General features: G+C 27.9%; 1 protein-coding gene across 1 annotated transcript; it reads right to left on the bottom strand.

The window, feature by feature from the left end:
• Window positions 1–487: 487 nt before the first annotated feature.
• On the bottom strand, window positions 488–6,308 carry LOC130975568 (subtilisin-like protease SBT4.14). The gene is made up of 11 exons (XM_057900340.1): window positions 6,207–6,308; window positions 5,988–6,082; window positions 5,386–5,483; window positions 5,097–5,240; window positions 4,848–4,953; window positions 2,756–3,269; window positions 2,254–2,351; window positions 1,944–2,168; window positions 1,528–1,636; window positions 1,189–1,402; window positions 488–1,026 (listed from the first exon to the last, which is right to left on the bottom strand). The coding sequence occupies exons 1-11, from the start codon at window positions 6,306–6,308 to the stop codon at window positions 488–490; spliced, it is 2,244 nt and encodes a 747-aa protein (XP_057756323.1).
• Between the last annotated feature and the right edge of the window lie 7,005 nt (window positions 6,309–13,313).

Raw genomic sequence — 13,313 nt, 5'->3', positions numbered from 1 at the left:
ATGCTAAATAACATCTTTTGCAAAAAAATTATTGTATTTAATCCTTGGATTATATAAGAAATTATGAGGGTAAAAACTTATCTATAATTATGTAGTGAAAAAATAAATGCTAAGTTATAGATTGTGATAGTTTCAATAATTGTGACAAACTGATTTGACAATACACAAATACTGAAATAAAGAAATGAAAATTATGTTTTTTTTTTCTCATTTAGAATAATTGAAAATATAAAAAATTTGTATCTTTGATCATATTCTATCATGAATTATATTATGTATATACAAAAAATCAGACACTAATCAATCATATTAAAATATAAAATATATATTAAAAATATATAAAATATGACATATAAATATACACAGAATGTATTTTTTTATTCAAACATATAATAGTTTTGTTCTACCATATATACCTATCTCAAAATCTAAATAAATATATTTCTGTGATTGTATTTATGTCATATTTCAACTATCAAACACAACTTTATGGACTATAAATGACAATAGGACTTCTAACATAGTAAACTGAATTTCTCCATATAAGGGACCCAGAGATAATTTTCATACTTGCCATAGATTTAGCTTTCACCATTAATATGAAGTTCTTCTTCTGCATGGTATGAGAAAATATGAGGCTGGTTGGTTTCACTGTGATTTCAACTCCCTTTGGTGACTTGATAGTGGCATTATAGATTGTTGGACCAAGACCTACATTTGTCACTGTCCTTTTGAAAACTCCAATTGTCGTGTCTTTATTTGATTTCAAGATGAGTTGCATGGTGGGGTAGTTGATGGCATCATGGCCAATAGCACCAGGAAGCAAATAAGAAGAGCAATTCACAGGAGAACCAAGTAACACTGATAATGTGGCACCACTGTAACCTTCATGGCACAGGAATTGGATGTAACCAAAGTGATCCATGTCATAGATTAAACCAGGTGTTAGAGCTCTTGTCGGGTTTAGTTGGCCAGAACCATAGGCAAATTCTGCTTCATTGTTGATTTTCTTGCTCATTGGTTTGGCTTTAGACAAAGATTATGAAAATGTTAGTCATGTCAAAAATATGATGTTATGATTTATGGATTTTAATTTGTGCTAATTTTTCATGTTAAGCAAATGGTTAAAACAACTAAGCTAGTGCACACAAGCTTGTTTAGTTTCCTTTTTTCGTCATAAAACCTCACCTGTGGTAATAATGGCAGATCTGATTGCAGCAGGAGTCCAATCTGGATGAAATGACTTCACATATGCTGCTACTCCAGCAACATGAGGACAAGCCATGGAAGTTCCTGACAATAGATTAAATTTTGAAAATTGTGTGTCCCCTTTCAACCCAGTGATTGACCTCCTAAGTGTATAAGATGCCAAGATGTTAATGCCAGGTGCTGCAATATCAGGCTGCACAAATGTATTATAAAAATAAAAAACAAAACAAAAAACTCAGTTAATTAGGTACTGAATTTATGGTTAAATTAAATATACAACTAACTGTGTAAGGTTGAAAACTTGCATCCATTTTGTACCTTAAGAATATGTTGAGACCCTGGATTTGGACCTCTAGATGAGAATGAAGCAGCAAATGGAGCTGGCTTTCTAATTTCATGGGTCTTGTATATCACTGCTGATGGTGATCTTAGTTGAACATGAAATTCAGGTCAACTTGAATCTTTTAGATAACTTGGTTAAAAATTTTATAGTGAACTACACTTTCTTTAATATTTGGTAACATAATATACAGCATGCACTCTTTGATTTATCATATTTACATTAGCCTCTTCTTTGATTTAGTATTACATTTTACAAAATACAAGGGTGTGAAGAGATTATACTATCATATTTTAGAAGGAGAATTCTCTGGTGCCTAAAATATTTGTGTCGAATTTGTCTAAAAGGTAAAGAGTGGTTATTAAAAAGTTAAACAGGGTTTGTTTGTTTATACCTTGTGGAATGTATATAGCTAGTGATAGTATGACCTAAGCTCATATTCACAATGGTAGCAGGAGCCATGAAAACTTGAGCAACATCAAGATATCTTTGTCTTTCAATTATGGCACCAATGCCCCCAATTTCTTTCACAATTGCTTCAGTGCCATATGTTCCTAATTTGCAATAAACAAGCTTTCCCTTCACCTTATTTGGATCTAAGGAACCTCCAAAGCAGTATCTATATCAATGCATTAATTAAAATCTTCTTTGCTATCATCATTGAACAAACAAACATAATTGGTAAGAACAAAAGCAAAAGCTACCTAGCATATTCCTTGGCTTCAGAGTTTAGAGCAGCATTGACGCCATTGATGAGAGGATATTGTTTCTGTTTAGGATTGAAACTGCTCACTCCTATTCCCTGCATAACCTCCATGATTGGGGTTTCACACATGATGAATTCATGACCAAATCTTCTCAAGATTCACTAACAGAATGCATGTCATATTGTTTATTATTTACCATTTGACCATACAAATTGGTTTGTAAAGTAAAATAGTAATATTCACATAACACATGATTTAGTCTTTCATTTAACTAAACCCTGATCAAATTAGAGGTGAACTTAGGTGAATCATTTTATAATGCTATAAGTTGCATACATGCCACAAGTTATGTGCAGCATCCAAGCCACATTGAAATTTTTAAAAACTAGATAAAAAATTCTAATATAGTGATCAGAAAATAATATATACAATTAATAACCAAAACACTCTTCTTTTTCTTATTTCAAGAATATTTAGAAGGTATAAGAAATAAACTTACAGAAACATTCTTTCCACTCCCCAATATCACAGTGCTCCTAAAAGACCTGTCAATGCCACAAGCTGCAACTGTAACAATCCACGGTGCAGTATTCGTCACGGTGGCCATATCCGGGCCATCATTTCCGGCGGAGGCCACTGTGAGTATCCCTTTACTAACGGCGAAAAACGAGCCAATGGATATAACATCAACCACATAGCTAGGATCACCTCCACCAATGGAAATTGAAATGATATCCACACCATCATGAATGGCAGCATCAAATGCAGCAAGTATGTCCATGTCTGCACATCCACTGGATGTCCAGCAGACCTTGTAAATGGCCAGCCGGGCCGAGGGGACTGCGCCGCGGGCCGTCCCGTTAGCCAGGCCGAAAAGGCTTGCCTTTGGGACCAGGGTGCCTGCTGCAGTTGATGCAGTGTGAGTGCCATGGCCAAGAACATCTATGGGAGATAGTATGTCTGATGGATCAGAGTTTCCATCTGCTTTGAAGTATTTTGCTCCTATGATCTTGCTTCATGTTTTGCCAACCATGAAAGGAATACAAAAGTTAGAACTTTAACTCCATAACATGGAAAAGAAGGACTCATTTTTTTTTTCTTGTACCAATGCTGCGTTTGTTTACTGGAAAAAGACACAAAATCGTGTTTAATAGATGAGATATAAATAGAAACATTATGTTCAAAAATATTGAATTAATGTATTTTGTGTCTATCCTAACACAAAGAACAAAACACACAACTTAACTTTTATTTTTTTTGTCATTCTTGTTAATTTTTTATAATTATATTTTTTATTATTATATATTTTTTTAAATTTTTTAATAAAAAATAAAAATAAATTAAATTTTCATAATTTATTTTAATTTATCACTAAACAGAATACGAAAATATAAAATTTTGTATCTTTGTCTTTTGTATCGTGTTCTCAATGTCTTGTTTTATTTTGTTCTTAAAAACAAAGACAGCTCTCAAGACTTCTGTATGCATAAGATGAACTTTTGATTTTGATTTTTTTTTTTTTTTGATAAAACCATAAGTATTTTATTAAAGTGATTACTCACACCAAGATGAATAGAGTTTTATTCATATAATAAAGATGCAGCCTTAGAGATTGACACCTCTCATGTTAAGGTTTAACTAAAAACTGGTTTATTTCTAAGGAATAATTCAGTTATATAATATAAAGAAAAAAATTGGTTTTGTTTCATTTAAATAATACATGTGAACTTGCATTTTTATGTAAAAATAATTTTAACTATCTTTATGTGAGTTTCTACTATTTTTTTATTAGATGTAATTTTATTCGAGTATTTAAAATTTTATAGGATGACTCTTAACTCCTTTGTAGACTGTAGTATATATATGAGATGAGATATGAGATATGAGATTTATATTTCCTAAAATATCCTGTGACATTCAAGTGATTACTCAAGTGATTTTATTAAAGTGATTACTCACAGCCATAAAATGGATTTAGCCCTTTACCCCTTCTTCAAGGAAATAGTTTTCATGTCAATCATCACGTATTAATAACAGTGCCTTATATATAGTAGGCAACACATTTGTAGTAATAATTATTTGAAACAAATGTTACCCGAACATGAAAAATGTTTTGGTGCACCACATTTATCTATGCCTTACCGGGCAACTACACCGGATTACATTTTCAATTGATAATTAAAAAAATGTTTAAGGAAAAACAAGATGATAATTAGCTGATATGACAAGCTTTAATCTCTTGTGAACTTTGCATGTTGCATAACTATTCCTGCATATTATTGTTATATTCTCTGATTGTATTAATACTCTATGAATTTATTAGAAAATTAATTTTTTTAGATAATATCAATCAATTTCTTAAAAATTATTTTTTTTATTTTAAATTTTAGATCATAAATTTTAAAATTTCAATACTAAATTCTAAATTTTAAATTCTAAATATTAAAATCTATAAAAAAATTGAGTTTTTTCAATTAAAAAAATTACTAATATTGACTAATTAAAAATTTATTTTCCATAATTATTCATTTGGTTGATGAGAGTGAATAAATTCAATGTAAAAAAAATACAAATAACACAATGAAATTTACTTATTGCATCCTGAGAAATTAGCAAAAGGGCCACAACTCCCTTTCCATTTTGCTGGTGGAGGACCTAATCCATCATCCTTGAAGCTTTGAGACTCAGGAGTGATCCCTACCTCACCAATATGCACACACATTATAATTTCCATTTAAATCATAAAGTAGCATTTTACATCCGATAAAATCTCACATTAAGTACATAAAAGAAAAAAATGTAAAGAAAATATAAATAGGAAGAGAGCTAGTAGGATGCACCTGTGTCCAAAACACCAACAACAATGTCACTCTCAAATTGCAATCTTCTCTTGGAAGTTATTGGCAAACCAATGAAGTTCCATGATCTTGTTGTGTGTAGCTTGCGGTACTGATTTCGAAATACCAACAAAACTTCATCCATTTCTACATGAAACAATTTATGTAAAAAAAAGGGGTTAAAATTTCGAAAATTTCGAGTTCGAGCCTCTCCTGATGTACTAAAAGAAAGTAACAAGATACATATTTAAACCAAAGAAAAAGGGATGAGCTAGTGTAAATTGTTCAATACCAGATAACTTCTTGGCTTCATTCTCTGATAGTTTTGCAGCAAATGCATTGAAGCTATTTGTGTAGCTGTAAACCATGGATTCTTGGGCTTCAAGATAGCTAATAAACACAAATCAAAACCACAATGAGTATTAACTCAAAGTGAAATAATAAATAAAAAGAAAGAAGTTGGTTTGGGAAGATGGATGCAATAGAGAAATGATTTTTTGAACATTCATATTGCTCCGTTGATATCCATTCTATTATCCTTTGCTTTTAGTATGACTCTATTTTTGTCCCTGAAATTTAGTAAAAGTTTTAAAAATACTCCTAAATTTTATTTTGTTTTAATTTTGTTTCAAAAATTTTCGATTTGCATCAAATATATTCTTGGTGGCTAATTTTTCAAAAAGTTTAGGACCAATTCAACAACAATTTTATAAGAACAATCTTCAATACAAACAAATCAAGTATAATTTTCATACATTTTTGTTAGATTGGTCTTAAGTTTTTTGAAAATTTAGTTATCGTGAGTATATTTGATGTAAATAAAAAATTTTTGAAATAAAATTGAAACAAATAAAACATAGTATTTTTTGTGATTATGAGCTTTCAGTATTTTACCTTCCCTTCACAGAACTTAGAACATTTAAATGTGTCTCATGTATAATGTCACTATTCAATGTATGATGAGCTCCCAAGAAAACAATGTAAAAGTCCTGCATACAAGTTCAATGGTGATGATCAAATTTAAACTAACATGTTGTAACCTATGCTCAAACATGAAACTGAAGAAGTATATCTTGCAAACAATAAGTAGAAAAAGGAGAAGAAATCCAATGCCTTTCTCTCGACGCCATTCCCCGAAGCGCTGCTAAGCAGTATCAGCACCAGTTGAAGCCTCCAGAGAAGATTAAAGGATCTAGTATGTTTCTGTAAAATCATATTTGGAAGTGAAACTAAAATGGCTTGAGAAGGTATAGAGTCTCTAAGCAGAAGCCTATATATAGGATAGAAATTTAGCAAAAGAAAGGTTTGGATTACTCAATAATTAATTAAAAGTTTTATAAGCTTAAGCTTGTGAGAAAAACTATTGCATAATTGCTTCTTCAGGCTGAATTTCTTTTAACATTCTCATTTTGTTTTGTGTAAGTTGCTATCCCTATTTCCCTATTTCTTTCTCAATAAAAACTCAATTGATGTTATGATATCTACAGGGGGCTCATGGTGGCTTTGTGGTACACGAAGATTAATTTCCCATCATGTTATTTATTGATTTCTGCTATTTTTGCTTTGAAGTTGGAAAATGTCATAAGCTGTTATTGTTAAGAAGGAAATTCATGCAGAAATATCTTAGTTCTCTGTCTTTAGGGCTTGAGAGTTAAGACTAGTGGGAAATTTATACCATAATATTGTGCTTTTCTTTTGCTATAGTTTCTTAGCAAGAAATGCAAATAAAACTTTATTATAAGATGACATATAAAATTTATTTAAAATGAGTCTACATCCTTTAAAAATATAAACGTGTAAGTTGATATGAATGCATGCTAACATTTTTGAAAAGTTGCAACTTTCTAATGCAAGGAACACATAGATCCCTTGACATTAGTACTGCAAGTGCTAAATAGTAACACCATTGAGCTGCAAGTTGAGCATAACATGTTATTGTAGACTTTTAGTATGATAATGTAATGTAATGTGTTATGTTGGTGAAAAAAGTTTTTTAAATTGATATTAGTCATCTTGATGCTAATTTCTTATATATTTGTTATTGAATTTATCATTTATTTTATAAGTAAAAAAAAAAAAAACCTATTTAGTAACTTTCTGCTTATTAAGATTCATTCACAAGAAAGTTTAATGGGAAAAGCAATTTTTTTTAATTTTAGAGAATAAAATAATTTTTTTTTATAATTCATTTATCAAACGACTAATTTAATGGAAACTAAACTAGCCTGAAAAAATTTAATAAAATTTAATATGAAAGAATCATGCGTTTATATGTCCAAAAATAATTGTTTCAATAAGGCAAAAAGCAGTTTTCAGTGAGGAACGAAAAGCACGACTTAGCAATAATAGGATTAACAAGTTTTTTTTTCTTTTGGTGTAAGGATTAACAAGTTTTTCGTTTTCATCGAAATTGATTTTCGCCCCTAAAAAATTTTTGCTGCCATTCATATCTTCGTATAACACCATTCTGATGGGCTTTTTGTAAAACACCATTTTGCATCTATTTTTTTTTTTACCAAAAATATAGAGACTCAAACCTGCAACTTCTTAATAAATATCAAGAGACTAATCATTTGAGTTATAGCATTTTACATCAATTTAAAAAATTAAAGGCAATCAAATTAATCAAATTAATTAGCATGTTAAAGTTAAAATAAAATAAAAACTACCATCAAATTGATAGTTATTATTTTGAGAAAACAGTATTCAAATAGGTTTAATCATTCTATTAATTTTTATAATTTTATTAAATTAAATTTATATTTTTTATTTTTAATTAAATATTTAAATTTTTTTAAATTTTTTAATTACGTTTTAACTATAACAAAAATATTTAAGTTAATGAAATATTTTGTTTTAAATTGAAGATACCATCAATAATTGTTAAATTTTTAAATATGACTCTTTATTTTTTTTTTTTAGAATGACAAAATAGTGCTTCCGTTTATTTCTCTTTCTTTCACACACATTCTACTCCTCCAGTACCACACTCTCTTTATCGATCACCCTTCCAACACTCTTACACTACTCTATCTATGTTGATTGTGTCATTCCAGAAGACATGGCATGTTATGTACTTTGTAAGAAAAAATTCGAAACTATTCATCATCTCTTTTCTCTTGTAAATTGGCGTGACAGATAGGGAGATTGATTTTGAAGCGGTGAAACTTGTAATAGGTATGACTAGGTCAAGTTGGTTATTTGTAAATTCGATTATTTAGATGTAATTTTTAACTGTTTAAAATTTTACTATTGCAAGTTCAAGTGAAAATGGTAATCTAATTTTGAATATTCGAAAAAATGTTTCTTTTAGTATAAAAAATGATTTTTTTTTTTATAAAAAAGCATTTTGACTATCAATAATTTCGATTACAAAAAGGCAATACACTTAAGTTAAAGTTGAAAAAAGATGGTACAAAAAAAGTCTAAATTATTTCTTTTTCTTAAGCATCGAAGTCTTAATATTCGACCTTTAGGATGAATAAAAAACATGAGTGCTAAATTTAAAGAACAAACTGAAGAAAACGTTGAACTTAAAGACTAAGAAAGACGTAAGTGTTAAAACATAGGAGACAGAATTCTTTTTGGTCAAGACTAAAGTCATGACTTAGAAAAAAGAAGAAATAAGATAGTGGACAAACATGCTTCATTTACGTCTATGGTCTATAAATAGTAGAAATTCAAAAAAAGTGAAAAACTTCAATTAACAATACTAGATCACTACATAGGCTCACAAAATTCTCAGTCCCAACGATTCAACGAAAAAATGGAGTATAAATACATGTGAGTATTATAAGTCAACTTTTAATTTGCTTCCTTTTGTTTTTTTTTTGTATTTTTTTTATTTATTTGATTCATTTTTTTTTATTTGTTTTGAATTTTGTTGTTATTTTGCTTTGATGAATATTTTTACACTTTTATATTGTTGTCTTCATTTTTTTTTTTTAATGTTTGTTTTCATAAATTTATTACTAATAATTTTGACATAAATTATTTTGACATCATAATTAAGTAATTTTCGGATTAAACTCATTTTTTTTAGAGAAATCGTATTTATTCTTTAATACTCGAGATTTTAATATAAATTTGATTCGAGATACTATCAAAATATATCAAAAATCGAGTGAAATAGTTCTTATTTGATTGACTGGTTAAGTTTCATATGATTTTATGGGAAGTAAATGTAATTGCTGATAGAAAGAGTTAGTGTTTTAGATAACCATGAATATGTAGAATGAGATGATAGAGGTCTTAAGACTACTAGAGGATATTTGCTAGCTCTTTGAGTTGTACATTGTTTTTGGCTTTCACTATATGCAATTATACTAAAATCAATCCGACAAAAAGATTTAAAAAGTTCAGATAAAATAATTTTTTTTGCGTGAATTTCTTTAGTATTTATAACACATAGTTTTTCAGGGTTGATAAGAATGTTAATTTTATTGAGATCATTGCTTTTTTAATATAAATATTCACAATTTACTGAATTTAGAGGTAATGTGGATCGAAAAGAATAACTTATTATTTAGCATATTTTTTTGTGACTATTATTTAGTAGGGGTGTATATGAGCCGAGTCACACCGGATTTGGTTTGACCTAGACCCGACTCGAAATATAGACCGGGCCTAATTTTTAGATTCTAACCCGATCTTAAATCCGATGAAACTTATGCACCTTCGGGCCGGGTGAAAATCGGGTAAAAATCGGATGAAAATAGCGTCTTTAGCATGTAAAAATCACCTAATCTCCAACTATTATTTCACAATTCACATAGTAAAATTCACTTAAAAAAATATAGCAAGAACCAACACTTCTCTAAAATTAAAGCATAACCATAATCAATACTAATATTGTCTAATAACACTAAATATTTAAATCAATACAAATAGCACAATATTATGCATTAATCTAAAGTCTTATGTATCTTAAACATAAAACATTAACTTATAATCTTATAATGACTAATGCTACAAAATATTAAGGTTTACAATATTTAAATTCCACATAAGAATAGCCATCATCCATCACTAATAACATAAAATATTAATTATGTATGATGACCGGGCCACTGAGCCGAGTTCGGGTGACCCGGGCTATGACCCGGACCCGACCCGAAATAATGACCGGGTTTATTTTTGAGACCCTTATCCGACCCTAAACCCGATGAAATCACACTAAATTAACCCTTAAAGTGTTTGGGGTCGAGCCGAGTCTTCGGACCGGGTTGGACCATGAACACCCCTATTATTTAGCATATTTAAATACGTATATAAAGTTATTGTTGATTTCCCTTTTATTTTATTGAACAATTTTTGAGATTCTACTTGTGCGTTTGGATTACGGTTTGTAAATGAAAGTTTGTATAAAATTAAGTTTGTAAAATTAATTTTGATTAAAAGTGAGTTGGTATTAAGGTGATTTATGTTTGGTAATTCTCATTCAAAATGAATTATAGTAAACTAAATATTGTTTGGATTACATTATTTAAAATCACTTTTAGATGAAAAATTACAAAAAGAGACATAAATTTAAATAATTATTTTATATTATCTTATAATTTTATTTTAGATATCTAAATAAATTTTAATTTTTTTTAGTACTCTTAATATTTTTTACTCTAATAGAATTAATAGAATCATAATACAAAAAAAATATTCTATACAGAAAAATAACAATAACAGTTAAAAAATTTATATAAACAAAAAATAATAAGAGTTTTATAAAAAATAATAATATGCATGGAAGAGTGTTGGAAAAAAAATATTATAAAATAAATAACAAATATATAAATAATGAAAGACATAATTGGTACATAAATTTTTTTTTTATCTAACTTAAAAAAGTGAACAGGAAAAGCAAGAATTTATAACATTTGTTAAATGTGAGTTGAAGAGTAAAATTATTTCTGCATTGAGATGATAAAAAGTTACCAAATATATAAATAAAGTGTTCAAAAAATTCAAACGCACTTCTCTCTTCTCCAATAAATTTGTCAAACACATCCTAAGCAGATAAGCTGCGATAGGAAAATATGGGTTTAATTATTTTTTATGAAGATGATACTTATGGTATACTTATGCATCGCATCAATGCTAAAGACATTTATTGTGGTTATATTGTTGAAACTTGCTAAAAAATGGTCATATAATCAGTTGCGGAGTTTGAAATAAAATTTGGGAAGGTCAGATAGAAGATAATTGTCAAAATGTTTTTGATATGGACTCATTTAAAATAATTTTGTCTAACCTCATCTCTTTGATTTGGGTGATATTGCCAAATTTAAAGCCGTTTTTCAATGTTTCGTTCTAAAGAATTAAGGTCAAACTCATGTAATTCTTTAAACTTTTAAATGTTGTATCTCACTTTCTTCGTGATTCATTCAAGTAGAAGAACTATCTACAGGGGTTGGTATTGTAAACATGATATGTTCTCCTTCTTGAATATTAGCTTTCCTCTTAAAAATGCATCAATTCTTTGATTTTTTATGATTATTTTATACAAAAATTTGAATATATCTTGTAAAATATGTAAAAAAGAAATTAGAAGAATAAATACTAAAATTTATACTATTTATTGAATTTTTTATCAATTTATACAAATACAATAATATCAATACTTATTGAATATTCTAATATTTTTAGCATATAAAAAATTAAATTAAATAAACAGTAAATTATAAAATAATATTAAATTACATAAATAAAAATACCTAATTTTTTATATTTGAACTCAAAGATAGAGAGAGTGTTACTTATTGAACAGAGAGCTGCGAAATGCGAATACACTCAGTTCAGTCGAAATCTAACAAGGTTTGAATATTTAAAACTAAAAACTATTGTGTAATAAAAGTAAGAGATGAAAATTGAACTTTGATATTTTAAATCATAGTAAAATATTTAAGCCAACTGAACTATTTTTTATTTTCTAAAAAAGTACTACTAATTTTTTTAACAAAAGTTTGGGAGGGTCGTGGCCCTTGTCTTAACTAAGCTCCGCTCTTGCATATAATGGCTATTTGAAGGAGAAAGAAGTTAGACAAAATAATTATTAGAGTATAAATGTATGATTAAGGTTCGAATCGAAAAAGTAGAACTGTTTTGACATTGCATATTTAAACTCATTAAAGCTCGATTCGCATCATTATCTTTGATAAAAGGAATGAACGAAACTCCAATAGAAAAATATTGAAAGGAGAAATTACTTCGGAGATGAACCTCTTTTCATACAATAGTCAGATATTTTTGACGCGTTGGGACAATTGGTTCCTCTTAAATACTTTGATTTAGTGCTAAAGAATTTCCTGTAGCTACCATATAGCATTTAAAAGTTATTTTTTTTAATTTTTTACTTATGAAAAGTAGTAGTATTAATATCTAATGTAATTTTAAAACTAAATTGTAATTTTTTAAGGAGTTATTTAAGTATTTACAGAGAAGTTAAAAAAATGACTTCTCTCATAATAAAAAGTTGGGTAAAGTATACATTTTGTCTGTAAAGTTTGACAAAAATTTCAAAAATATCCATAAGTTTTATTTTATTGCAATTTTGTCTCAGAAGTTTTCGATTTGCATCAAATATACCCTCGACAACTAAATTTTCAAAAAAAAATTTAAGACCAATCTAACAATAATGCATGAAAATTATGCTTAATTTGCTTGTATTGAGGGTTGTTCTTATAAAATTATTGTTGAATCGATCTTAAATTTTTTGAAAAATTAGCCGTCAATGGTATATCTGAAGCAAATCGAAAATTTTTGGGATAAAATTGAAACAAAATAAAACTTAGGAATATTTTTGAAACTTTTGTCAAACTTCAGGGACAAAAAATATATTTTACCTTAAAAAGTTTTTTTCATATTTTTTTAAAATTAAATACAAAATAATTTATTTATAAACTACTTTTAATATAAGTATTTATTATTTAAGCTATTTTTTCAAAAGCAACTTAATTAAACTATTTATCTAATTAAATCTAAAAACACCATCTGTTTTTGGTTATTACTCTAAAAAAATATATTAGAATGAAAAAAAAAATAAAGAATAAGTATAATAATAAATTTAACTTTTTATAAATATTTTTTAATATTTATTAATAATAAAGCTCTATTTCAAAAATTAAAATAATTTAAAATTTAATTTAAAAAATTCTAAATTTAATAAAATGAAAGGTTAATTAAATCCTTCATGAATCACAAATGTATAATGAAGTTTCTAAAATT

The sequence above is a fragment of the Arachis stenosperma genome, chromosome 4, assembly GCF_014773155.1.
Source record: "Arachis stenosperma cultivar V10309 chromosome 4, arast.V10309.gnm1.PFL2, whole genome shotgun sequence".
NCBI classification, from domain to species: Eukaryota; Viridiplantae; Streptophyta; class Magnoliopsida; order Fabales; family Fabaceae; genus Arachis; species Arachis stenosperma.
This window is presented reverse-complemented; position numbering and strand designations above follow the sequence as displayed.

Excerpts from the sequence above, each read along its gene's own strand:
- LOC130975568 (XM_057900340.1), bottom strand. The coding sequence starts at position 6,308 with ATGATTTTACAGAAACATACTAGATCCTTTAATCTTCTCTGGAGGCTT. Across the intron at positions 3,270-4,847 it reads AATTTCTCAGGATGCAATAA|CAAGATCATAGGAGCAAAAT; the intron begins GTAAATTTCATT and ends CAAAACATGAAG. Across the intron at positions 1,637-1,943 it reads AGCTATATACATTCCACAAG|ATCACCATCAGCAGTGATAT; the intron begins GTATAAACAAAC and ends TGTTCAACTAAG.